The sequence below is a fragment of the Mustela nigripes genome, chromosome 16 (genome assembly GCF_022355385.1).
Source record: "Mustela nigripes isolate SB6536 chromosome 16, MUSNIG.SB6536, whole genome shotgun sequence".
Classification (NCBI taxonomy): domain Eukaryota; kingdom Metazoa; phylum Chordata; class Mammalia; order Carnivora; family Mustelidae; genus Mustela; species Mustela nigripes.
Genome location: NC_081572.1, coordinates 47,712,055 through 47,739,923, shown reverse-complemented (window position 1 = coordinate 47,739,923; position 27,869 = coordinate 47,712,055). Strand labels below are relative to the sequence as shown.

The 27,869-nt window shown below is 50.3% G+C and overlaps 1 protein-coding gene across 2 annotated transcripts; it reads right to left on the bottom strand.

Annotated features, from left to right (window-relative positions):
* Positions 1-32: 32 nt before the first annotated feature.
* On the bottom strand, positions 33-27,710 carry TOP3A (DNA topoisomerase III alpha). 2 transcript variants are annotated; one of them, XM_059380270.1, is made up of 19 exons: positions 27,200-27,710; positions 22,557-22,616; positions 21,527-21,600; positions 20,610-20,685; positions 19,348-19,456; positions 18,361-18,504; positions 18,051-18,221; positions 17,682-17,782; positions 15,486-15,560; positions 14,202-14,284; positions 12,568-12,775; positions 11,003-11,188; positions 10,679-10,808; positions 7,974-8,087; positions 7,708-7,873; positions 6,016-6,159; positions 4,501-4,623; positions 1,992-2,653; positions 33-93 (listed from the first exon to the last, which is right to left on the bottom strand). In XM_059380270.1, exons 1-19 carry the CDS (start codon positions 27,377-27,379, stop codon positions 53-55), a joined length of 2,847 nt encoding a protein of 948 aa, XP_059236253.1. In that variant the 5' UTR covers positions 27,380-27,710; the 3' UTR covers positions 33-52. The 2 variants fall into 2 exon arrangements, with proteins under 2 accessions (XP_059236253.1, XP_059236252.1); XM_059380269.1 differs by having other exon boundaries at positions 33-719; positions 27,200-27,689.
* Between the last annotated feature and the right edge of the window lie 159 nt (positions 27,711-27,869).

The following is a 27,869-nucleotide window of genomic DNA, read 5'->3' as shown; positions in this document are numbered from 1 at the left end:
TGTCGCTAGACACTGCACCACACCCACCAGAGCAGAGGGCAGGATTCTTTATTCAGGAACACGAGCTGTGGGGTGTCCTGGCCACAGTGGTGTCTAGGGAAAGAAAAAAAAAGCTTCTTCGATAGACACGATTTTAGGACAAGAGCCACGTTCTCAACTGCACCCTCCTTTCTCAGAATGTCTGCGAGTGGAACCCTGTCCGGGCTGCCCGGAACATGGACCAGGCATGCAGGTCCCTCAAGGGGACCTTCCAGAAGGGAAGAAAGCCCCAGAGGCCACAGTGTGGAATGCGCTCAGCCCGCCACTCAGTGCTCTGCAGCGCCAGCAGCGAGGAGCCCCAGGCGGAGGGCCACCATCCACCTGAGACGGATTCTCCAGGCGGCGGTCTGGATCCTGACTCCCCAGCACAGGCAGGCCAGGCTCCAAAAGCCACGGCTTTCCTCAAGGCCTCCAGGGCAGGGAAGGTTCTAGTGAAAATAGCTTATTCCCGAGAAGAAAGGGGCAGGTCTGAGGAAGTGGCCCTTTCTTCCCTACCCTGCCTCATCTGTTCTGGGGACAGAAGGGACGGGTGTGTCCAGGCTGGTGGCAAAGGCTGCATTTCCGGGGTTTCTTGGGCATGGACCCTGAGTCTGTGGAACCGGCCCGGGCTCTTTTGCTTCTGGCCTCTGGCCCCTGGGTTCCTCCTCTGCTTCCCGGCCAGCTCAGGGCTCTGAAAGTCCCTGTGGGAAGAGTCAGGGGAAGGCTGAGTTCAAAACAGACACACTGAGGAGGCAGAGTGTCCCCCCAGCCTTTGTGCGGCCGCGACCACCCACAGGCCAGGCTGCCTTCCCTCCTGTCACCTTCGGGGGTCCTGATGCCACTCCCTAAAGAACCTGGAGCCTTTGGGCCACAATCACTACCCTGGTAAGAAGGGTAGTGCCGTCACTTCATGCACCTCTTTTCCACCCACTTGGCAACACCCCGTGACCAACAGCCTGCTTTCCACCTTCCGTGCAAGGTCACTGAGCTCTGGATCCTTCCAGGCCTCAAACAGGCCTCTTAATTCTGACTGCCCTGTCACCCAGGACAACTGATCAGCTGGCCTGGAGGTCAGACAATGCTTCCTTCCAATGGGGGGACAATGCGCCTGAAGGGAGTGCAAGGCTAAACCACATCTCACACACTTCGAATGTGAGCCTGTCGTGGCAGTGATGCTGTCTCTGTCCCCTTGCCGGCACCGGTAGCCAGCCCTGCGCCTTACCAAGCCTTCTGGGTTCTTCCTGTACATTCGGAGCTAGCGGCTTGTATGTCAGAATCATAGTCTGAGACTGTCTAATGACTTTAAAAAGACAAGAACCCTGAAAAAGGCAAGCAAGTGCTCATCCTACTGAGCAAACTGTGAGGCCGTGAGGTCGAGCCCTCTGTTCAAGGATCCACAGCCATGCTTTGTGCCCGGGTCTGCCACAAAGCTCCCACCAGGACTCTCAGCTGCTCTGGCACATGAACTAAGCGTCTGCCGTGCACTGGAGCGGGCAGGAACTGTTTCCAAGGGCCTCTGGGTGCATTATCCACCTTGCTCCAATGTCTGGGGGCAATTCTCACCATATCTGGTTTGGGGGCACCAGGCCCAGGCTGTGGAACCCCGAGCAGGTTCCCAGACATTCCCAGGGCCAGGCTCCACATCTGAAGGAGTGCGGCCGATGACGAGGACCTCCTGAGCCTACGGAGGCTAGAGGAGACCAGGGCTTGTGGGGTCAGGCCGACCTCAGGCCGCGTGGCTATGAGACCCCGAGCACAGGCAGCTCGTTTCCCTGGGCCTCAGCGGCCTCATGGTGCTGAGCTGATGGTGGTGAAGACACACAACGGGTGTCCTTGGCACACCACCGGGCACCCCGCAGGCTGCTCCAGGGGCTGCCCCAGCCTTTCCTTTGGAACCTCCAGCCCCACCCCTGCCTCCCTCCCTCCCCCGCCTCTGGGCTCTGCCTGGTCCAGGGGCCAAGCCCCTGCCTCACCTGGAGCCATGTTCTCGTCCACCCACTGAAAGAAGCCGCACTGCTGCTCCCTGGGCTTGGCGCACGTGTGGAACTGGCGGCCCTTGTTGGGGCCGTCCTTCTGCACAGTCCGGGTGACGGCAGGCTGGCTGCATAGGCAGGACATGCTCCTCCCGCCGCCGCCACCACCACTGTCATCCCCGGGTCGGCCAGACCTGCCCCGGCGGTCCCCTGTGGCAGGCGGGCGGCCCATTGAGCCACCAGGGGGTCTTGAGGCGGAGGAGGGAGGCCCCCCAGCTTCTGGGGGGCTGCTGTTGGCCCATAGGAAGAAGCTGCAGCCGCCACCATTGCACTTATAGAACTGGCGGCCCTGGTTGGGGCCCTCCTTTCGCACTGTGAGCAGGACGGCCTCCTGGCCGCAGTTGCAGGTCACCGAGTTGCTGCCCCCCGTGGCAGTAGCAGGTGGTGGTGGCATCCAGGGGGTGCTGTCCATTCTGTTTAGGGACTGGCTAGCCTGCAGGTAGTTCGAGGGCTGGCTGGCTGACTGGGAAGCTCTGGGAGGGCCCCGTGAGAACCTCAGGTCCAAGATCTCCCGCAGCGTCTCGTCGCATCCGCCAATGCAGCCGACAAACTCCAGGGGCATGGTTGGGGGAAGGCTGCCGCGTTTGAACTTCAGCTTCAACCTAGCGGGGTCGGAAGATGAGAGAAAGTCTTACTACCAGCCGCAAGCGTCTTCTCCTTGTCCACAGAGGGCTGCACCCACCAGCCAGCCATGAGCCCCTCCAGGTGTTGAGAGCGCGCAGTGGAGACAGAGGAAACAGTGAAAACAGAAGAAATTAATCAGGAGACCCTGATTAATCTCCAGAACAGACAGCTCAGGGTGCCGGGGGGCTCAGTTGGTTAAGCGTCTGCCTTCGGCTCAGGTCAGGATCCCAGGACCCTAGGACTGAGCCCCACGTCGGGCTCCCTGCTCAGTGGGGAGCCTGCTTCTCCCTCTCTCTGCCTCTCCCCTCTGCTCATGCACATGTAGGCACAAACACTATGTCTCTCAAATAAATAAAATCTTAAAAAACAAAACAAAAACACAGAATCCTTGGAAAGGTTGACTTCCTATAACCAGCGGTTCTTGGGCACGTGGACCTTCCTGGTGAGGTCAGAACTATTTTGTAACAAGGCTAAGAGGTTATATCTGTTGTGCTCTCGTCCTCCCATGTTGTATGCATGAGTTTGCAGGAGGCTACAGCCCATGAACCAGCCCAGCACACTGACTGCGAGCAGACACGAGAGCCAACAGTCTCCAACGAGCCAGATGTTAGACTCAGAAAGATGGAATACGTTTCCTTTCTGTTTTCTGCTTTGCAAGTAGGCATTTTCTTATCTTTCTGCTTTAAAATAGGTAGAAATAACATATTATATATGCTAATATGCATATTATAAAATGTACAAGTACATTTTTATTTAACAATTGTTAGATTTTATTTATTTATTTGATAGAGCAATAGTGACAGAGGGAACACAAGCAGGAGGAGTGAGAGAGGGAGAAGCAGGCTTCCTGCTGAGCAGGGAGTCCGATGGGGGCCTCGGTCATGACCTGAGTTGAAGGCAGACACTTAACAACTGAGCCACCCAGGTACCCCAGCAATTATCTTTTTAAAATGTTTCCACTTTGGGGCACCTGGGTGGCTCAAGTCGGTTAAGCCTCTGCCTTCGGCTCAGGTCATGATCTCAGGGTCCTGGGATTGGGCCCCTCATCAGGCGCTCCGCTCAGCGGGGAGCCTGCTTCCCTCTCTCTCTGCCTGCCTCTCTGCCTACTTGTGATCTCTCTCTGTCAAATAAATAAATAAAATCTTTAAAAAAAACCCACAAAAAACACGTATCCACCTTAATGCAGAATACTGTAGTACTGATAAACTTAACCCACAATGAATGCTCTCTGGGTTCCTTCTGTAATGATTTTTAAGAGTGTACGGATCCGGGGCACCTGGGTGGTTCAGTGGGTTAAAGCCTCTGCCCTCGGCTCAGGTCATGATCCCAGGGGCCTGGGATTGAGCCCCACATCAGGCTCTCTGCTCAGCAGGGAGCCTGCTTCCTCCTCTCTCTGCCTGCCTCTCTGCCTACTTGTGATCTCTGTCTATCAAATAAACAAATAAAATCTTTAAAAAAAAAAAAAAAGAGTGTACGGATCCTATGACCGAAAGGTTTGAGAACCAGTTGTACAGAGGGCTCTGGGCTCTTGCGAGGAGCTTGGAAACGCTATCCGACAGCAGGATATTCACTTCCCGAGAGTCTACTGGGCAGCAATCTAGCTGGAAAGGTCAGGGAAAGGGCGTCCTCATGGTTCTTCAGATTCGTGGAGGGCGCCTCCTGAGCTGCCCAGGAACCTGCCCCCAGGCCCAGCTTCCACACTGCAAAGGCAGGGATGGGACCCAAACCGATTCGAGACCACCAACGCAGCTGCTGCTGGGCATGGCGAGCACCCCGCAGGCTCAGCTCACCTGTAAACCGGCCAGCTCACCTGGGCCCAGCTCACCTGTAAACCGGGTGCGGCTGACACACTGGACACACGCTCGCGTCCCTGCTGGCCTCCAGCACAGAGTCAGGGAACCACACGGCTGACCGGCATTCTGGGAAGCCCGTGCAGCTGAGGTAGAACCTGGAGAGGGAGCACAGGGAGCGGGGTTGGGCTGGAGCCACCAGACTGCAGGAAACACACATTCCTGGGGCACTGCCCGTCTGGCAAGGAAGCTTTCGCTGGCCGATTAAAGGACGCATTAGCTTTTTTGGAGGATATATGAATGGATATATGCAGTCACTGGTACTGAATGACTGAGCAAAACTGGCCTGCATTTATTTTTCATCTCCCTAAGAAAAAGAAACCGCCATTGCTGACTCTGTTTTCTACTTAGAAACCAGCAACCTACTGACCAACTAACTGCTGGGCCATGGCAAGGCCCAGTCCCAAGGGCTCCGTTCAGGCTCCGGGCTGTGCGCTCTCACATGCTCCCTGACTGCCCCACACGACAGAACTTAGGTCACAGCAAGGCAAACAGGCAGGGGGTGGTCTGGAAACCTGCCCAAGGAGGCAGGTGTGTTGGGTGGGGTCGCTGGGAACAGCACCCTGATGACGGGGTCTTCCCTCCTGACACCTGAACCACATTGTTCTTGGCCAATGGTTTATGGCTTCCAGTCATGAACTTTAGAGCCAGAGAAGCCAATGGGAACATCATTTACGACATCCTCTGAGTGTGCCTGGGCATGACTGGACCAGGGAAAACCAACCCACTGAACCTCAAACCCCAATTACTCAAACAGCAAATCTACAAAGTCAGAAATGGAAACTGCCAGATAACCCCCGGAGTGGGAAATCCCCCAGGACAATCTCCAGACGTCCTCGGGTGACCAAGCACTTGGAGCACATACGGGTTAACCCCACAGCCCGTGGGTAAGTACTTACACGGGGCTACCATGCACTGGGCTAAGCCCGCCCCGGCACTGGCTTCTGTGCTTGTGGGCAGCCCAAGCCCCAGGTCAGGCCCACTAAACTCTGGCTTCTGAGAGCCAGGCTGGCCGCCTCTGCCCCCGAGCCAGTGACGTGTCGGCAGTCAGGGAACCCAAGGGGGTCGGAGAAATGAAGGGGTGGGAGGACCTGGGATCAAATTCTGCCTTTCTTGACCAGGACACATTTCACTGAATCTTCACCCTTCCCCCGGTAGATATCACTGCCCTAGGCTTATAGCAAAGAAAATAGGGGCACAGTAGCTAAATAATCTGCTCTGGGACACAAAACCTGGGTGTGTGGTGGAAGTGCACAGGGTAGGCGATGTCCTATCCACAACGGATGCGGCAGTGCCATCATCCCACACCTCCTCTGAATCCCAGAGTGCCTGACGCCTCCAAGGCCAGGTCCCCGTCAGCTACCCTTCTCTCCAATACCTAGTCCAGCAGCCACGGCAAGCCCACCCTTAAATATTGACACAAATGACAGTGTCCAGCCAACCCAGCAAGTGCTGGGCAAGCAGACGTACAGTGCAAGTTGGGCACTGACCCGCCATTCTTCTTGGTCTTGAGGACCATGTCCTTGTTGCACTGTGGACACTTCTTGATGGGCTCCGGCATGCTTGGGTAGATGGCTTCCTCCTGGGCCACCTCGGCCCCTTCCCCAAAGTACTGGGCTAACGCTTCATCCAATCTGAAGAAAGAGCAAAACACTCACAATATTCTTTGTGGGTTTTTTTTCTTTCCAATTTTATTTATTGGGATGCCTGGGTGGCTCAGTCAGTTAAATATCTGACTTCAGCTGAGGTCATGATCTTGGGGTCATGGGATCGAGCCCTGCGTCAGGCTCCCAGCTCAGGAAGGGGTCTGCTTCTCCCTCTTCCTCTGCCTGCCACTTCTGCTGCTTGTGTTCTCTCTCTCTCTCTCTGACAAATAAAATCTTTAAAAAAAAAATAAAGATATTATTTATTTGAGAAACAGATAGCGTGCATACACGAGCAGGGGCAGAGGGAGAGGAAGAGGGAGAAGCAGACTCCCCACTGAGCAGGGAGCCCGACGTGGGGCTCTATCCCAGAACCCTGGGATCATGACCCAAGATGAAGGCAGATGCGTTAACCATCTGAGCCACCCAGCTGCCCCTACAATATTCTTATGTGCACATAAGCTGAGTGTGACCAGAGACAGCAGCTGGCTGCTCACCACAGGCCTGATGCAGAGAACAGAGGCAGAAACGGCTGGGTCAGCCAAGCAGCCCTGGCTCCTCTCTGGCCCCCGGCAGCAACCAGGAGGGACCCAGCTATGTGCAGGTACTTCCGCTTCATCACACCCCACATCAAACAAAACTGTACAGAGTCCCTGCACACGCTCCTGAAGTGTCTGTCTGTCTGGGTTTACATTTAAACGAGCTCATCTGTTTGTTTGTTTTTTAAAGATTTTATTTTGGGGGCGCCTGGGTAGCTCAGTCTGTTGGGCGTCCAACTCTTGATTTCGGCTCAAGTGCTGATCTCTGGGCTCAAGCTCTGTGTTGGGACTCTACCCACAGCGTGGAGTCTGCTCGAAATCCTGTCTCTCCCTCTGTCCCTCCCCGCCTTGCACGCGTGCTCGTGTGCACTCTCTCTCAGGCTCTAAAAACAAACAAATAAATAAAATCTTAAAAGATTTTAAGTAATCTCTACCCCCAACCTAGGGCTGACCTCAATCCCCAGATCAAGAGTCACGCGCTTTACCGATGCAGCCAGCCAGGCGCCCCTGCTTGTCCATTTCTTTCCCGAGGTGGCACAGGCAGAAAAGCTGTGTTTTCCTGATGGCATGCACACATACTGCCTGCTACACGGCCACCTCCACACACTCCACTGGACACAGTGTCGTACAGCAGCCCTGAGTTTACAGACTTGGAACTGTGTGCCTGTTAACTCAAGACAGAACTAAAATTCAGAGGATGGCATCTCTAGAGCCAGCTGCCTGGGATAACCGGCCCAGACTTTTCTGCTCACCATTTCTAAGCTGCCACGGCTTTCTAGGAAGGAAGAGGACTCAGGAGAAAAAGTGGAAGGGGGAGGAGCTGCATGTGGACTGCCCTGCAGAAGGTGAACCGGGCTGGGGGACAGTCAAACACCCGTGGGCCCACCACCTGCTTTCTGCTGAATCGGTCCCACCCGCTCCCCCCTGCTCAGGGAAAGGTCAAGGCCCAGGAGGCAGAGCTGAAAGACCTTGCGTGCAGGCAAGCGGGGTCTGGACTCACTTCTTAGCTTTGGCCAGCGCTTCAATGAAAACCTGCTTGTATTTCTGGACTTGCTGCCTTAGAACCACCCACTTGTCCTTCTTGCCTTCACAGATCAGCTTCAGGTCAGCTTCCAGCTCGGCCCGGAGGTCAGGCTTGGACATCTCATAGCCCATGGAGTCATAACCTGCAGGGAGAAAAGCAGTGTTCCGTGGGGCCCCACGCAGCACCCCTCAGGGGCTCCAGCTGCACAGCTCCGCGACCACCCACCTTGAACTCCTGCTCACCTTCCACGAGCCCCATGCCCAGATGCCCCGGGAGAAACCGCTTGTCCGCCGTGAGCCCAACGTACATCCGGGCCTTGATTGTCTCGATGTGCTCCGCGTGAGTGGCATCAGTCCCTGAAAGCCACTTACGGTTACTCAGGGCCATGCAAACTTTGCCCCTGCTGTCCCATGGGTACCTTCCTCTGCCTGGACTCCTCCACTGCATTGGGCCCACGCAGCAACCGCATCTCCCCTCATGCCCGCTCACTCACTAGAGCTGTCCACACCAGCAACGAGCCTCCTCTACGTCTTTCTCCTCTGCTCCGCATGGCAGAGCCATGGCTGGAGCCCACATCACGTCCTCTGCATCAGGATAGCGTGCTCGGCCTCCACCTTTCTGGTTCTATCCTCCACCCAACCCCTTTCTTACACTGTGGCTGTAGGGATCTCTGAAAACAAGTTCTGTCATCGAGGAGATATAAAATCAAAACCACGAAGAAATGCCACTTCACACCCACTGGGCGTGAAGCATCAGCAAACAGCACAGAGAACAAATGTTGGCAAGAATGCATGGAAACCTCAACCTTCGTGCGTGGCTGGAAGAGCGTAAAACGGGGCAGCCCCTGTGCAGATCGGTCCAGAGGCTCCTCAAAACATAAACCCAGAGTGACCACCGGACCCAGCAGGTCTATCCACGTAAGGGAACTGCAAACCCACCCACACACAAACCTGCACACAAGCGTGTACAACTGCCCCAAACCGGAAATGACCCCAATGTCAATCCACCGATGAACGGAGAAACCAACTGTGGTCTTAGCACACAAGGTAACAGTACAGGGAACGGAACGGAAGCAAGTACTGATTCACACTACCGTGAGCATGTCCCTTGAGAATACATGGTTGAAGAGGCCAGCTACAGAAGACCACATGCCTTATCACTCTAAGTATACAAACTGTGTAGAACAGGCAAATCTACAGAGGCAGAAAGATCAGTGGTTGTCCAGGGCTGGAGGGATGGGAGGGAAGGGGGAATGGGGTGAGACTTCTAAGGGATACGGCGTTTCTTTGAGGGGATAAAAACATTCTAAAATTAATTAAGGTGATAGCTGCATGATTTTGTGACTGTACTGAGCACCGACTGTATATCTTAGATCAGTGAATCGTACAGTACATGTATTATGTCTCAACAACGCCGTTAACATTTTTAAGAAATGTAGCTCTCTTTGCTCCTTTCCTCAGAAATCTTAAATGGCTCTCTGTGAGCCACAGGCCAGCACCCAAGCCCCTCAGGTCAGTGTGCCAGGCCCTGCAGTTGGGCTGCAATCATCTTTCCAGCCTCACCTTCTGGGACCACCCCATCTGCCCTGGCTACAGGGACACGTGCTCCCAGTCCCTCTGTGCTCCCTTGGACTCTGCCTGTGCTGGGCCAGCTCAGTCCCCAGGAATTCTTACTGTGAGGTTTCAAGGTCCCTGCCCCATCCCTGCAGAGCCCAGCAGGCTGTGTTTGTGTTGCTTTCATCGGTTTCTCCTGTGAGATGAGCTCTTAATGGGAACAGGATGCCTAGGCCCTATACCTCACTATGTCCCAGGGCCTAGACCAAGGTTTTAATGAGTACATCCAGATGGGCACACAAACTCTAATTTGACTTAAACAGACAGGCTCTCTGGACAGTCCAACAACAGCCACCGGATTCCAGAAGGGGCCCTTCTTGCCCGGGATGACAAAAGCCACTAATGGGTCGTGAGGGGGCCATGCCCCGGGGAACAGCTTGCTTCCGGGACACGCCCAGGGAGCCCCACTTCCCCTTCCCAGCACTTCCCTCTCCATCATGCTGCTGCCTCTCTGAACTAGGTTTGGCAGAGACTCTCCTCAGCGTCACAATACAAATGGACAAGGGGCAGCAGATCAGTTACAAGGGACCTGCCTGTAAACTGGGGGCCAGGGGACCTATTGTGGAAAAACAATTCTGGCCCAATTTCTTGTTTAACCTCATTTCAATTTCTAAACAATTAGGGGAAACGCTTTAACAAAAACTCAGAACACAGCCACCTGTGGCTAGCTGCAGGGTGGCTGACCCAGACGCCACAGGGGCCTGGCAGGGAACGAGCAGTGAGAGAAGCCAAGTGAGAAGAGACAGGTGTCACCCCAATTCAACCGACTGCTTCTACCTGGGAGGGAAGGCTTGGGCTGCCAGACCTCCCAACACTTCCCAAGACAAAAACACAGACGTTTATGTGGAATCCCTCAAGTTTTAGATGTTGGTACCTTATGCAAAATAAAAACAAACCCCTGCATGGGCCCAAAATCCTGAGTCCACGGACAGGACATGGCCAGGGTGCTCCCAGTCCAGACCTCTGAGTTCTGGGACACATCCACATCCCTATCCAGCTGGCGTGGAGCAAAGGTTAAGAGCTTAAGTGTGGACTTATTCAGACCAAGATTTTAATAACTTGTACAGTGGGGCGCCTGGTTAGCTCAGTGGGTGGAGCGTCTGACTCCTGATTTTGGCTCAGGTCACGATCTCTGGGTCACAGGACAGAGCCCTGCACTGGGCTCCATACTGAGTGAAGTCTGCTTGGGATTCTCTCCCTCGGCCCCCTGCCTAAATAAATGAGCCTCCCTTCAGCTGTAGAGGGGGTGAAGAAGAGGACACCTGCTGCAAAGACCAGAAGTACAAGAGCCACTGGTCACCACGGCAACAGGCAACAGGCTACAGGCTACTGACCAATGCCGTGCTTCTCCATGAGGGCGATGAGGTCAGCTTCGGTGAGCAGCTGGGGTGGGCTGGTCTCCCCGTCCACCATCTCCACAGTGCTGGGCTGGAAGCGGGCGCCTCTCTCGTAGACAGGGAGGGTCTACAAGGGAGCAGCAGAAGCGTCAGTCCAATCACTCCTCATGGCACTGAGGCAAAAGACAACTGCCATTTCAAAGAGCATGGCCCTGCTCCAGTGGACCACACCAGGGCCGGGAACACGACTGCCTTCCCCTCTCTCTGAAGACCCACGGGGGATGTGAACTCTGACCTCTGACCAGGCCTGCGCTTTATTACCTTGTCACTCCAGTGGTCATACGGGTACACGTCCAGATAGTTTCGGGCCAAAATCACGAGGCCATGAGCCACGAAGCGTTCCTGTGCGATGTCGATCTCCACAGTGGTCTCCTGGCCCTGAGCATCGTGGGAGCAGCAGGCCAGGAAATGGCGCACTATGAACTCATACAGTCGCTGCTCGTCTCCCTAGAAAGACAAGAGAAGAGTCTGCAACTCGCTCCAGAATATTACCACCCAAAGGACCGCAGCCTCACTGGTAATCTGGCCTGGTTTACACCACCTTCTTGCCTCGAGCTCTGCACAGAAGAGGGCACAGGGCTCCTATGTAGGTCCTGCACCCATGCAGAGTGCCAGGCTAATCTTTTTATGTAAACCCATTTTTTTTTTTTAAAGATTTTACTTATTTATTTGACAGAGAGATCACTGGCAGAGAGGCAGGCAGAGAGAGAGGAAGGGAAGCAGGCTCCCTGCTGGGAAGAGAGCCCAATGCACGACCCTGAGATCATGACCTGAGCCGAAGGCAGAGGCTTTAACCCACTGAGCCACCCAGGCGCCCCATTTTTTTTTTTTAAACTGAGCTCAAGGAGAAAACGAGGAAAAAGCATAACAGCTAACAAGAGACCCCTTGTATATTAGACGCAGGAAAGTTGTAGGTGGCAGCCCTGGCTCCCAGCGTTTGTGGTGATTTTCTACCAAGTAAGTAATCAAGGGCCTAGTGAGGCTCGATCAGTCACACAAACATTAACTGTCATCACATCTCAGAAAGCTGGAAGCAATTTATTCTTAAAGAACCGATTTGGCAAAATAAATTATGGTACATCTATGCAATTGTTAAGTGTTGTACTTGAAAATATTTCAGCATACGGGCAACGGCAAATGCCTCTTCCTTATAATCTTTTGAATTTCCTAATATATGATAAAATGAACATATCATCACATTTAAAGCCAGAGAAGGACCGTGTGTATTAATAAAAGAAGGAAACAAAGACCAGACAGGACTTAGCTTTGCGCTAAGCCTGCAAATCGGCCCAACCAGTTCGGCCTCATGGAGCGCATCCCCCCAGCCAATGGCCAGAGCAGGTGAGACGCCTGAGGTCTCTCAGGGCTGCCTCAAAGCCCTGCCACTACTGGCCCATGACAGGAGGCCACCTGTGTTAGGATGGCAGTGGAACCCGGTCCCATCTGGGGAGGCTGGGCGGTGGGGGATGCATCTAGTTAACGAGGGGCCAAGAAGACCAAGCAGTTCTGTGGGGGCCCCGTGGGAGCTGTGCAAGGACACGGGGAAGGGGAACCGCCCAGCCCGCTGTGGAGGGTTTGACAGAGCAGGAAGTGCGGCTGGACAGAGTAGAGCCCACCCCGGGACGGGCGTGGGAGTGTTCAGGGAGGCCAAGCAGGACGGTGAAGCAGAATTTTGACACTGACGTCTCTTTGCTAAAACGGGAGAGCTGTTTCAAAATAACTTAGTTCCTAAAGTAAGAGCCCGCAAAGTACATTCAAGTGCTACTGGCCCTTTGTTTCCCCTTCCCCTTGCTGGGTTCCAGGAGGCAGGAGTTAGGGAAACCGACCTGCAGGCTGCCGGTGTATTTGGTGGGGTGGATGGGAGGGTGAGCTTGATCAGACTTGTTTCCATTGCGTGGAGTGGGGCCACCCCGTTCCAGAATGCTCTGGGCAAAGGCGCCCCAGCGTGGATCTGGGATCTGCTGCTCCACCAGCACAGTCAGGTTCAAGTCTTTGGGGAAAATGTTTGTTTCAGTGCGAGGATAGCTGATGTACCTAGAGCAAAGGCAAACAAATAGAAGAAATTGCTACAGTTGCTCTGGAAACAACTGAATTAAACTGGAAACCCCCAGAGACACCTGCCGTGCCCCATCTGCCCTAGGGGTCTCACCTGAAGGCAACCTAGCTTCCCTTTGCTGAGGGAAGTTCTTACATGGGGCCCCCAGTGGAGTGAGCAACGGCAGGGCTGCTTGCTGAAGATACTCCAAGAAGCCAAAGAATAGTGAGAGGGACGGCACGGGACGGGACACACTCCTACTCGGCTCACCAGCGGCTGTGTGGCTGGGTACATGGTCCCAGCCCAGCATCGTTGCTCTGCCAGAGACCTCCACGGCCTCAACCGTGGCAACAAAGCACGTTTCTATGACTTTGCTCTGAGCAAAGAATGAATAATGCTGGGGCGCCTGGGTGGCTCTCAGTTGGTTAAGTGTCTGCCTTCTGCTCAGGTCATGATCTCAGGGTCCTGGGATCAAGTTCCAGGTTAGGCTCCCTGCTCAGAAGGGTGTCTGCTTCTCCCTCTGCCACTCCGCATGAGCCCTCTCTCAAATAAATAAAATCACTAAATAAATAAATAAATAAATAATGCTAAAAGAAAAGACAAAAATAATGCTGCCTAATAAACCATAATGTGGAACCTCCATGTAATTTGACATTTTTTTGTTGGCCACTTAAATGGCATTAATGAGATCATTTACGTTCTTGTTTCCATACAAGTGTTCGAAACCAAATGTGTATTTTACATTTAAAGCACGTCCCAATGAGCACAACTCCAATTTCAAGTGCTCAGTAGTTCCCTGTTGTGAGCAGCTGCCACACTGGTTAGTGTGGACCACACTGTCCCCGGATGGCGTACAATGGGAAACGACTCCTAAAGGTGCTATGTGCCACCGGCCAAGGCCCTGGGGCCAGCTGCTGAGAAGTCAACGGTGGGATGTGAATTTACTCTACGGGCTCGTATTTTAGGAAGTGATTTTGAAATGCCTTTTCCGTATCAGAGAACCCAGCGTCAAAATTCTTCTACTTTGGAGCTCAGGGGATGTCTAGACAGTCTGTATTTCCCCGTAAGCTCTAAAATGTTTTACTCTGGGGCCCCTGGCTGGCTCAGGGGTGGAGTGTGTGACTCTTGATCTCGGGGCTGTGAGTTTAAGCCCCATGTTGGGTGTAGAGATTCCTTAAACATAAAATCCTTTTAAGAATTAAAATAAAATAAAGTTGGGGGTATCTGGGTAGCTCAGTTAATTGTTTCTTGATTTTGGCTCAGATCATTGTCTCAGGGGTGTGTTAGGCCCCATGCTGGGTGTGGAGCCTTCTTAAGACTCTCTCTTTCTCTCTCTTTTCTCCCTCCAAAAAATAATTAAAAAAATAAAATATTTCACCTTGACAAAGATGCACTGAATTCTATTCCCAAGTGTGGAATATTTACCCTTGAGTGTAGAGCTTTTCGGCAATCCTCATGGTTTCTTTAGCATTTATTCTCAACTTTCGAGAAGCCAGCTTCTCAAGTTCCTGTTAAACGTGTTACAGGCAAGTTAGGGTGTAGTGTGGAGTCAGAAGGCACGACACAGCCACACAACTAATCTACACAAATGCCTCGCCCGTCACTCCGGCTGCTATCATACAGAGGGGGAAAAGGCTGTGCTGAGGGAAGCTTTCTCGGCCTGCCAGGCAGATCTGATGGGCAGAAAAGCAAGCATTACCCAGGAAGCTGACAGATTCCCAGGCCCTGAGCACTGGGGATTCTGACAGAGGAGGACTGGGATTGAGGTGAGAAATCTGCATTTTTCAGCAAGCCAGCTAATACCCAGATTCTAATACAGGTAGCCTGGGAACCACACTGTGGGACAACCACCCGGGCCCTAGTAACTTCTCCTGGATGATGAGTACCATTCGTCAAGAACTCTGGGAGGTAACTGGCAGTCCTGCCCTTGGAGACATTCCACCAGTGCTGCTGGCTATATGTCAAAGCATACTTAGCCAGTGAGGAATATTACACTTACATCTGCTATAGGAAATCAATCCATAACTATCCCCTTGCCCCTTGTCGATCCAACCACACACACACACACACACACGTCACAGATAAACAACACCTTGCCCACCAGTCCCCGCACATTTCTTTTAGCTGCTGTTCTGTATTTTCAATCTCCAGAGTGAATTCCGACAGAAACTATACTCTGAATTTTCCTGCAAAGTGGTCACTGGGAAAGGGCACCCCCCACCCACGGTAGTTAACTCCAAGCTATGTCTTGGAGGGCTCTTCCTGGATCTCAAAATTTGAAAAACTCTTGTTGCTTTTAAGGTAGGCTCTTAATGCAGATCTTTAAAAATGATGCTTACACAGATAACGCAGAAACATTAAAAAAAAATGCTTAGGCAGAAAATAAAAACCAAGCTATTCCAATTACAACGAGGTAAAACACAACCCATGTGAAAAAAAACAGAAGACACTCATAGGGGTGATGGGTCTTCCTCTTTTTGTTTCCCAAACCCCACAGAAAGCAGCTATATTGCATTTATTAACTTAGGGGAAAAAAAGCCAACCAAACAAACCCAGCATTAGAAGACTAAGTGGGCCCTGTTTCGGGGTTTTTGTTCTTCCCAAGCACCTCCCTGCATGGCCCCAGGAAGGGCGATGCTCGCTGCCACCGGGTCCCAACCACGGGAAGTCAGAGCTCCTGCACGCCTGGCGCACTCTTCTGGAACATACCACAGTGTCCAAAGCTTGAGGCCTCCACTTGCTCTTTGCCTTAGACCTGACCTCCACCACGGTTGCCCTGGGATCCTAGAAGCCAGAAAAAGCAGAGGCCATATGAACCTGTTGGTGCACCTTCTCCGGCTTTCCTGGGCAGCCTCAGTTCACCATTCTGGACACCACTAGCAGAGGGCCCTGCTTGGGCGTGAGAGGACCTCGAGGCAGGTCAGTTTGTAGCCCACAGTATGGTGAAGACATCACCCCTTCCTGCTCAAACCAAGGCTTTGAGGGGCGACTGCACCAGCCCTCACAGCAGCTGGTGCATCTCCAAAGAACTGTTTCCTATCTACGCAAGCAGTGGAGAATTTTTTTTTTTAAATTCAGAATTAATACCAAGTTAAACTTAGGAAAAACTACATACTACAAGCTGGAGAACTCAATCTTTTTTTTTTTTTTTTTTTAAAGATTTTATTTATTTATTTGACACAGAGAGAGAGAGAGAGAGAGATCACAAGTAGGCAGAGTAGCAGGCAGAGAGAGAGGAGGAAGCAGGCTCCCACTGAGCAGAGCGCCTGATGCGGGGATCGATCCCAGGACCCTGAGATCATGATCTGGGCTGAAGGCAGAGGCTTAACCCACTGAGCCACCCAGGTGCCCCGGAGAACTCAATCTTCAGACTGACTTCGCACTTTTGTTTTTTTGGAGAGAGAGTGAGCAGGGTGTGGCGGGGCAGAGGGAGATGGAGAGAATCTTAAGCAGGCTCCACGCCCAGCGTGGACCCCAATGCAGGGCTCAACCTCTTAACCCCGAGATCCTGACCAGAGCTGAAATCAAGAGCTGGATGCTTAACCAACTAAGCCGCCCAGGAGCTCTGCCCAACTTCACACTTTTAAGAGACTACAAATGGACAAAGAACTCAGCCTAACTGATTCATCGATGAGAACATTTGTGTTTCAAAATCCGTATTTCTCTGCAAATGGGAGTTGATCCAGGTGCTCTTTATGAGAAACTCAAAATATCCAACTGGCTAGGTTTTCCAGCACCATATCGCAGTAAAGGAGAAAAAGCACAGCTCTCTTCTAACGAATAGATACATGCACAGTGTCACAGACATGCAGGGTGGCTGTGTGACCTCGAGGGTCAAAGGGTGGTGCGGTGCGGAGCGCGACTCCTGGGAGGCAGTGTGGTCTTCGGAACGGGCTGGAGAGCCTGATACTCTGGGATCCAGCCATGCTCTGCTCCTTACTGGCTGCAGAGTGTCTGGGCACAAGTTACTCACGTCCTCATGCATCACCTGAAAGGTGGGGACAGTACCACTGCACCCACAGGCACCATCTAGATTGAATCAAATTACATAACATATGGAGTGTCTGGCACTGTAGCAGGTGCTCACAAGTTACCATCCCCCCCATCAAATAGACAATAAACCTGCCAGAGGCACACGTGACTCATCCAAGTACAGATATTTGAGCTTTCCTTGATCACTGCACGCAGCTGCCACGGTTAATGCTGTCAAGTATGCGCTGGCCAGATAGCAGCAGCATCACAGCACAGAAGGTGGGTCTGAGGGCTGCAGCTTGGCCGCTGACTGGCCGGTAGCCCTCTGACGTGCTGCTGCCTCCTGACCTGTGCTCCCCCCAGGCCCTTCTGTGGCTGGCCGCCTCCTGCTAATCACCTGCACCTTCACTGTGAGAGGCCTTCTATGACCACACACCGAGAACAGTCCCGTCCCTGTTCCCGGGCTCTGTTCCTTTATCCTTTTACTTGCTAGCATCAGTTCCTGCAGGAAATTCTTGTTTGTGACTTTCTTCTCTCTAGATCTCCTCATCTGACCAGTGGAAGAGGGAGCTTGACCAGATACTGTCCAAACTCCTTCCAGCTCTAGGAGTCTCTTGTTCTAGACTGGTCTAGAGGCTTCTGAGTTATCTCTGGTGACAGCATTCTACTGCAGGGAGAGATTGAAGCTATACAGTTCTTAGTTTCTGACTTTATCTAAAAGGTCTACAGACCCTTTACTTTCACACTGTTTAGTGTTGTTTTTATGGACTTCCAGTCTTACTGGTTCCCCAAAAATGATATCCTAAGAAGCAAGCAGAAAGCTTTGGTTCAGTGGGAAAATGGAGCAGGACCACCTCTGCTAACAGAGAAGGAGCGGCTTGGGAACTTGCAGAATGGTCTTCCCAGATCATTAAAATTCCAAATATTTCTTACCTCCATGCACAGCTGGTAGAGGACAAGACAAGCCGTGTGGTTAAAGAGACGATGCCTTTTCCAGTTGAATTCTACGACTCCATCTTTATGGTCATGAGTTACTGTATTGGGGACAAAAAGGAAGGCCATGACTTACAGAAGCCGCATGATAGGACAGACAGGACAAAGTACATTGCAGTAAAAGTCCAAAGGAATACGAAACATTGCTTTGGGAATATTCTGGGTCTCTAAGAAAACTAAGTGTATTCTGAACCCCGTAATGGGGTGGGAGGAGGGACAGCAAGGCTGAAAGACTCACACATTAGCACCATTTATGCTCCTGGGTCTTGCCGGGCCCTTGGGCTCCATAAACAACTCCCCCAGCCTTACCTTTAATTTTGTGGAAGATTTCCGGCACAAAAGCCTGAATGGCTTTGAATCTCTCCACCACGAACCCCAGGGTTGGGAACTGGCAGCTGCCGTAACTGATTAGCTGCTCTGCCAACACCTCAGGAAAAATCCTCTGAAGCCTCAGGGTCTGGAACCTAGTGAAGGCGGCTCCTACAAAGGGAGGAAGAAGGAAGGAGAAAATGGGGGACCGCAAGGGCAAAGGTGCTTACACAGAAACCTCGTTCTCAGTTCCATAACCCGACACCCACTGGGCCACGTGGATCCCCAAAGGAGCTAGCTGGCGGCTCACCGATTCTCAGGTCCAGCTCCTGCCTCACGTCCACGGCATCGCTCACTCTCTGATCGGGCTCCGTCAGGTTTTCACAGGCCGCCCGGACAGCTCGGGGGGTGATCTCTGAGAAACGGGCTCTCAGTACCGGCAGATTGGGCTTCACTGTGGAAGTCACCAGGGTCAAAGACAAATCATGGGGCCATCCCAGCATAAAAGGCTCATTTTTCTTAAACCACCTTGAATGGAAGGTAAACCATCTCAAGATGCTGTGAGGCAACCAATTCTCTGATTAGGTTAAATAAACAGCACGCTAGCCACCAAAGAGGAAAACTCCACCATGACTGCTAAATTTAGTGCGATCAGAAATGTTAACAGTGGTGTGAATTTTAGCAATTCAAGTGAGTTTCAGCTCTTCCCTTGGTGAGCCTCTCAGGATCCTCATCTCACCTGCTCTCTTCGACTTTTATGGAAAATTAAAATACTGTCAATTAAAAGATCCTGGGGGGGAATTTCATGTCCTGGCGTGGAAATAACACAGGACGCCTACACTATCCCTGAAAGTTAATGTACTTAAATTCTCAGGAGTCGTTACAGCTTTCAACACAAACATATTTTGGGAAAATGGAAACCGTCCACTCTCGGAAGCCTGAGAATGGGCTGTGCATCACTTCCTCTAAGTTACCCTAAATCATTGGTCCTGTTCGAGTCATTCAAGTTCATTTCAACAAGTATGTGTTAACATCCCAGCACTGTACAAAGAATACAGCAAACAAACACAACATTCTAGAATTATTCTTTGTGTGTCAGACTGGCCAGACTTTCCAGAAAGCTGAGGCTCCTGGGAGTTTATTAACTTGCTCCAGGGCACACAGCTGGGGAGAACTGATGGATCCAGGGGTCGGGGGAGACTCTCTGGGGAGGAACTCAGCCACGGCCCGTCCATGCAGGGGAACCATCTACTTCTGTGGTCCCAAACTACAGGAACTCGGAAGCCACAGCACTTACCAGCCCTGCACACGTGGATAATTTCAAACCCGATATTTTCACCTTCTCTATCACAGTCGGTCCAGATCACCAGGGCCTGGCACTGCCGAGTCTCTCGTTCCAGAGTTTTCTGAAATTCCCAGTGGAGAAAGAGCAGTGAGAACACAACTGCAATCACTTGACACCTCTATGCTAAAGAGATTTGACAAAGATTAGGGATGTTCTTGGAATATGGCAACTTGGCAAGACAGAGAGATCTGGGACACTGCTCTTACCTCCTCTAAGGATGCCAAGGCCACTAGCACAATCCTCCAGCTCAGAATCACAGACCTGTAAGCAAGCTTCTAGAAGCCTGAGGGTTTAATACAACTACCCTAGTCTGACAAAACCTGAAACTCAGTTCTAACACACACTTGTAACTCTCACGGTTCTGATAATGTTCTGGTAAAATAAAATAAAATCCCTAAATTGAGTTTTACCCCAAGAAGGCTTCCTAGCCAGCAGTGAACTAATTACAGGCACCCTGAGTGCTTGCTGTCAACTGACCTTTCACACCTTGTTGTTTCTCCATTCTAATAAGGGCTAGAGTCTAGGATTAATAACTTAACAGTATTATCCCCAGGATTTAAACAACTGCTACTACAAAAAGGCTTACTTTAGTTCCTTGGCTACATAGTTTAAACGGCTTCATTTATATGATAAGTGGGAGTAATTTTTAAAATCATGGTACTGGGGCGCCTGAGAGGCTCAGTTGGTTGAGCATCCGACTCCTGGTTTCAGCGCAGGTCGTGATCTCAGGGTTGTGGGATTGACCCTAGAGTGGGGCTCCACACTTGTGGGGAGTTTCCTTGGGATTTTCTCTTCCTCTACCTCTGCCCCCTCCCCCGATCGCATTCTTTCTCTAAAATAAATAAAATCTTTAAAAAACATGCTAAAAAGGGGTGCCTGGGTGGCTCAGTGGGTTAGGCCTCTGCCTTCAGCTGGGTCATGGTCTCAGGGTCCTGGGATCAAGCCTGCGTTGGGCTCTCTGCTCAGTGGGGAGCCTGCTTTCCCCTCTCTCTCTGCCTGCCTCTCTGCCTGCTTGTGATCTCTCTGTCAAATAAATGAATGAAATCTTAAAAAAAAAAACTATGCTGAAAAAATAAATAAAATCATGGTACTAAGAGTGGTGGGAAACTTGATCTCTGAGTTCTAATGCATTCTGAACACAGGAATTGCAGGTCAATTATTTTCTACTCGAAGCTGCTCAACTCCAGCACCACACGTCTTCCAGAACATCCTACCTTGATGTCTACAAAATTCTCCGGGCAATACTTTTCAATTTCTGCTTCAAAGAGGACCAGGGGATTGCAGCTCTGCCTAGAAAAGAAATGAAAACAAAACACATCCAACTTCAGCACGGGACAGAAAGTCTCCCATTTTCATGAGAAAAAATTGCTCCAGTGTCCTCTCTGATAGACCCCCAACAGAAAAAGACCCACATGAGACCGCCAGAGGGGTAAAGGCAAGGCTACTACCCTCTGCACAAAGTATTTTCCGCTTTCTGTGACAACAGGAGTGGCCTATATGAAATTCTGGAACTCTTCTGTGCATGTCTGCAACAGTGTAAATGTAATCCAGTGGCTACGTGAAACAGGTCTGGTTCCTTTAAGGGAAATACACATCCGAGTGGTTGTTCGTTCTAAACGTACAGCAAAAATTCACAATGGTTCAGCTGATCTTAGGCCACCACTGTGGTCTCTATGGTTTGTCCACTCAACACACCCATGTTGGAATCCTAACTCCAGTGTGATGGTGTTAGAAGGTGGGGACTCTCCTAGGTGATGATGTCACTAGGGTGATGGTACCTCATGAACAGGATTAGTGCTCTTAGAAAACAGGCCTCACAGAGCTCCCTAGGTCCTGCTACAGGTGAGGCCACGGAGAGAGGTTAGCAGTGCAATGGGGAAGAGAGCCCTTCACCTGACTGTGCTGGTATCCTGATCCCCTACTTCCAGCTGCCAGAACTGGGAGAAACAAATTTCTATCATTTACGAGCCCCTCGAGTTGATGACATTTTGTTAAAGCAGTCTGAAAGGACCGAGACAGTTGCCCGAGTATTGTAAGCTCTGCAGTGAGATCGACATGCCTCAAAATTCCTGTAGCATTTCGCAACTTACTGTAATAATCAGAAAGTTCTTCCCCCGGGAATTGTACTGACCATTTGCGAAACTGCATCTGGAAATCATGAGCCAGCAAATGTCCAGAAACTGAAGTCATTATCATGGTAACATTCTGAATGGTAACAAAATTCGAGTTAGTCTCCTAGCAACCGTATCTTCCCAAATCATCCAAATAAAAGGGAGAAACATCTATTAAAGAAAAAAAGGCAGGGGGTTGCCAGGGCCTTGGTGGGGAGTGGGGAGGGAACAGACGGAACACAGAGGACTTTAGGGGCAGTGGGAATATCCACATGATGTTATAATGACGGATACACGTTACACTTTCATCCAAACCATAGAACGTACAATACCAAGAGGTGACCCTAATGTAAAGTATGGATTTGGCTGCTATGATGTGTCAGTGTAGGTTCGACGGTACAAACACATCGCTCTGGTAAGTGATGTTGATCATGGGGTTGGGGGAGCTGGTGGTGTGTTTTGTGTGTGTGGCGGTGGTGGGCGGGCGGGGGTGGGACAGGAATTCTACAGGGAATCTCTCTACTGGCCTCTCAATTTTGCTCTAAAAAACCAAAATGGCTCTTAAAAAAAAATTCCTTTAAAAAAATAAAACCAAACCTAGTTGATCAATAAGATATGAACATAAATACACTATCTTTGAAGCCAAATACCACAGGAACACTATCACCATTCTGATTCTAGCACTGGATGACTTTGATGGGATTTAAAGTTTCCTCAAACTCTTGTGTATTGGCTTCTTTCTTATTATAAAGAGATGGGACCACATTTAATTAAAAAGTGGGACTTCCATATAAATTATAAAATGGTCACCTGTCATTAGGGATCTTTAGGTCTTAACAGTCATTATTCTTAAAAGATTATGACTTATTCTACAGCGGCCAGGATCATTCTTCTCAATCAAGTAACTCAAGACAGAAACAATTTAGGGATGACCTGTAGTAAACAGCTGCCCTTTTTATAGCCACAATGAAAAACTCCAGAATGTACCCCCAAATGGCCCATGGATCTTAAAGCACATTTCAGCTATATGAGAAATATTACAGCACCTACCTGGCCATATAGATGATAATCAAATTCATAGATCTTGTTGAATTTTGAAAATCCTTCCCTCTATAACAAAACAAAAATATAATAGATCGATTGAAAACAAGAGATTCCTCAGCCTTAAAGGTGAAACAGAGCACTAGTAAGCGGTAAGACTGTACATCCTAAATTACGTCCTAAAGACAAAAACTAGGCTACGTTACTAAGACCATTTATGAAGTAGGTCCTCAAAATAGTTCCAAGCACGACTGGTGGAATCCATGGAGTTTTTACGCTGGAAGGTAACCTTGAGGTCAGCTAACGTCACATCTTCTCATAAGTGAGAATGGAAGTGTCCAAGGTCGTATCACAGATTAAAAGCAGAAGGATTAGGACATAATTCTCTTGACAATTTTCTCCTTCTTCCCCATTTACTTGTACTACTTTCCGGCTGTCCAATTATACCTGACAACTGTGAGCACAAGTAAGTCGTTCGCTTTTCTGAACATCAATTTGTTTTTGAATAAAGTTACCTCTGGGTTCTCCTCTGGCTCTAAAATCCAGTAATACTGGGGCGCTTGGGTGGCTCAGTCGTTAAGTGTCTGCCTTTGGCCTGGATCATGATGCCAGTGTCCTGGGATCGAGCCCCACGTGTTCGGCAGGAAGCCTGATTCTCCCTCTCCCACTGCCCCTGCTTCTGTTCCCTCTCTCAAATAAATCAATAAAATCTTTATTTAAAAAAAAATCCAGTGATACTATGAGCCCTAGTCAGAACTGGAATCCAGTCTATAAAACAATTCTTCAGCTTGCAATCATGGATGACTAAGACTCTCTCTGAGTAGATCCCACATTCCTCAACAGGGATATTAACAGTAGTTACATATGTGAATTTTGCACCAACACTACCCAGAAGATAAGAAAATGGCCTACTGGGAAGTGGAAAAATATTCCAGGGCCAATAAGGGTCAGTGTCGAGAAGATTCTCCTCTGTCTCACTATTTTTTTTTGAGTGGAATTTTTCTGAGTGGAATACTAAATGAGGTTCTCTTTGAGGCATAATCACAATCCTTAAAAAATATTTAATTAATTTATTTATTTGCAAGAGAACACATGAGCAGGGGAAGGGGAACAGGGAGAGAGAACTCTCAAGCAGACTCCCTGCTTGAGGGCCAGTCATGGGGCTCGATCCTAGGACCCCAAAATCACTACCCAAGCTGAAGGCAGACACCCAACTGACTGAGCCATGTCAGTGTCCCCAGACTGACAAATTTTAAGAGGGAATTTTAGTATCAGATACTTAAGAGTTCACTGGTTGCCAATATCACCAAGAAAAAAAATCCCCCTTTACAAACTCTAGTTGCTAGTTAAGCCTTTTAGTAATAGAGATCAGAAATTGTCTAATCAGTAGTTTGACTTTTTTTTTTTTTTAAAGATTTTTTATTTATTTATTTGACAGAGAGAGATCACAAGTAGACAGAGAGGCAGGCAGAGAGAGAGAGAGGAGGAAGCAGGCTCCCTGCTGAGCAGAGAGCCCGATGCGGGACTCCATCCCAGGACCCTGAGATCATGACCTGAGCCGAAGGCAGCGGCTTAACCCACTGAGCCACCCAGGCGCCCTGACTTTTTTTTTTTATCAGAAGCAGGGTCTGCAGCTTTTTTTCCCCCAGGAAAGTGGGACTTTTTAAGAAAGTGGGACTTTTTCTGACTTTTTAAGAAAGCTCTGAAGCCTTCCTTAACAAACAATAATATAGACCCTGATATATAACAAGGCTAAAATCTGCTTACTCAGCCTCTCCTCAGCCTAGCCGCAAGTAATTCCTAAGGTGCGCACACCCATTGTCCCTCGGGTCTCTTGAGAACGCAGACAAAAATACCACTGTTCTAGATACACCTTTCAAGAGAAATAACTTGTCTTATAACATTCGTATGACCCCAAAACAGGGCTCATCCAGGTGGTTTCCTCTCCCAGTGTTAGCCTTGAGGATGTGAAATGCTTTTCCTGAAATTTCAAACCTGCCCCCCCAATAATTCCCATTTGATGGAACGCTATTATGTGCAAGTCCCCATTTGTGTGAGGTGCTCAGGGAAGGGTGGATGATCCCAAATTACAGTATTTCTGGAGTCTGGAGAACGAAAAGAAAAAGAAAAAAAAACAACTGCCTGGTAGACCAAGAATATAGCTTTTGTGCTTTCTTTTGCAGTGTCATCCACTCTGTTAAAAAACAAAAACAAAAACAAATCCTTCTCTAAGTGCACTGTAGGAACTGTCACACTGCTGCCACTAAATGCACCGCAGGATTAAGACTTATCTTTCTGGGGGCGCCTGGGTGGCTCAGTGGGTTAAAGCCTCTGCCTTCAGCTCAGGTCATGATTCTGGGTCCTCAGATCAAGCCCTGTATGGGGCTCTCTGCTCAGTGGGGGGCCTGCTTCCCTGTCTCTCTCTCTCTGCCTGCCTGTCTACTTGTGATCTCTATGTCCAAAAAAAAAAAAAAAAAAAAGATTTATCTCTCTGAATATTAAAAAAACATGAAAAAACTGTATACACATAGAAGGTTGTAGTTTTCAATTTGTGGGTGTTTTTGTTTGTTTTAAAATATTTATTTATGCTGACAGAGACATCTAGAGAGGGAACACAAGAAGGGGCAGAGGGAGAGAGAGAAGACTCCCTGCTGAGCAGAGAGCCCGACTCAGGGCTGGATCCCAGGACCCCGGGACCATGACCTGAGCTGAAGGCAGACACTTAACAACTGAGCTACCCAGGTGCCCCTCAATGTGTCTTTTTTTTTTTTTTTTTTTTTTTTAATAGGCAGAGAGGCAGGCAGAGAGAGGAGGAAGCAGGCTCCCTGTTGAACAGAGAGCCCGATGTGGGGCTCGATCCCAAGACCCTGAGATCATGACCAGAGCCGAAGGCAGAGGCATAACCCTCTGAGCCACCCGGGCGCCCCCACTCCCCGCCATGTGTTTTTGAACGCTATTGTAAACGGAATTGTTTTCTTAATTCTCTTTCTGGATTGCTCATTGTTACTAATTTGTGATCTTATATCCTACAACTTTGCTGAATTTATTAGCACTGATGGTCTTCTGTGGCTTCTTTAGGATTTCTATTCTATAAGATTATGTTGTCTTCAAATAAACATATTTTTAATTCTTTTTAATTTAGATTTCTTTTTCTTGCCTAATTGCTTTAGTTAGAACTTCCAGTAATTTTGGATAGCAATGGTGAAAACAGGCAATCTTGTCTCATTCCTGACCTCAGAGGAAAAGCTTTCAGTTTTTCACCCTCTGGCTAAAGTTAGTAATAGGATTTTCAAAAAATACCTTTTTTCATGAAGGGGATTAAATTTTTATCAAATGCGCTTTCTGCATCAATTAAGACGAACCATATAGGTTTTAAGTGGGGGATTACTGGGGTTGTATCTGTGTTTTATAAAGTCACTTTGGCAATGGAGAATTTCAAGAGTGAAAGGCGAGGGAGAAAGCTACTGGAGTTTTCCGTGTGAGGGGTCAGGGGCCTGAACTCTACAGATACAATGGCAGCTCTTGCTCCCACTATCCACGAGCTAGAAATGGAGGTCTAACAACCTTGGGATGTTTAAGGAGCAAAGGGCAGGGAACTTCTTCTGCCCCATACTCTTAGAAATGACCTTCAGAAAACCATTTCACGATCCACCTTATATATTTTTTAAAAGATTTTATTTATTTATGTATTTGTCAAAGAGAGAAAGAGCACAAGCAGGCAGAGAGGCAGGCAGAGGCAGAGAGGCAGGCAGAGGCAAAGAGAAGCAGGCTCCCCGCTGAGCAAGGAGCCTGACAAGGGACTCAATCCCAGGACCCCAACTTGAGCAGAAGGCAGTGGCTTAACCAACTGAGCCACCCAGGCGTCCCTCATGATCCACTTTAATTGGACAGATTTTTCTGAACAGTTTTGCTGCCTCTGTGCCAACCCGTATACAAAATCTTTTACTTTCCCCTTCCTTTGCAACTGCAGTGTGTCTAGGACACATACTCATTCCTTACTTGCCTGTTCTTGGAGTTTGTACTAGTAGGAATAGGGCTGAGCTTCCCTCTAATCCCAAAAAGCTAGTTAGTTGGTAATGCTCGGACAGGGCTTGACTGCCAAGTTAAAGGACTCTGTTCAGTGGTTCCCAACAACCTGAGTTTTCGAATCACAGGGACCAATGTTAAAATACAGACTTCTCTGGGACACCTGGGTGGCTCAGTGGGGTAAGCCTCTGCCTTCAACTCAGGTCATGATCTCAGGGTCCTGGGATCAAGCCCCATATCGGGCTCTCTGCTCAGTGGGGAGCCTGTTTCCCCCTCTCTCTGCCTTCCTCTCTGCCTACTTGTGATCTCTCTCTCTCTCTCTCTCTCTCTCTCTCTGTGTCAAATAAATAATAATTAAAAAAAAAATACAGACTTCTCTGATCTCACCCCAGACCCACAGAACAGGCGGCGCCCCAGCTGGTTCCGATTATCAGACAAGTTTGGGAACCGCTGCTGTGGACGAGGAGCCACAAGGTTTTCAAGTACACGGGTGAAGCGTCGTCTTAACTATATTTTTGCATGCCTATCACTGGGAAAAGACAGGAAGCGAATGCAATGACCCAGGAGTGAGAGAAGTGGGGTCAGCTCCCGCACCCGCACAGCTGATCGGAAATACGCCTCCTTACCCGCCTCATGCGACCGTTGGACAGCAGGTCGGCTATCCCCTTGGCCGCGTCGTTCTTCTCGGCCACACACAGAATTTTCCGCACGCCTCGGAAGGCCACCGCCATGGCAGCGCGGGACAAGGTCCGGGCTCCCGGCCGTTCCAGCCAGCGGAGCGCGCAACGGGCGACCGGGAAGATCATCCCTAGGCCCCACGCCCGCAGCCGGCCCCCGGGTGCTCACGCATGATGGAGAAGCCAGACGTGAGGTTCACCCGGCGCCCTCCTTAACGAACTTGGGCCTCCGGGAGCCGCCAGCGCCACCTTCCGCGGCCTGTCACGTCCCCTCAGCCCGCCGGAGTTCAGACCCGCTGCCTCTGCCAGGAATCCCGCACGGAAGGCGTCCCGTTTCCGCCCGCCTTCTCGCGCTACATCCGCCGGGCACGAGCGCCCCGGGACTGCGAACTACAATCCCCAGACCTCCCTGCGCCCCCGGGTCCCCCGCAAGTTTCCGTTCTTCCGCCCCACTTCCTTCGCTTCCCGACAGCGGTTGGTGAGTCGACTCCTCCTTGGGAGAGGCCGCTGGACGGTTCTGCCCAGACCTGTCGCGCGCTCACAATCTTTTTCTGTCCCGCTCGGAAGCTAGGCGGACGCTTCCGGGTCACGCGGCGCAGAAACCGTGAGTCATGTGACA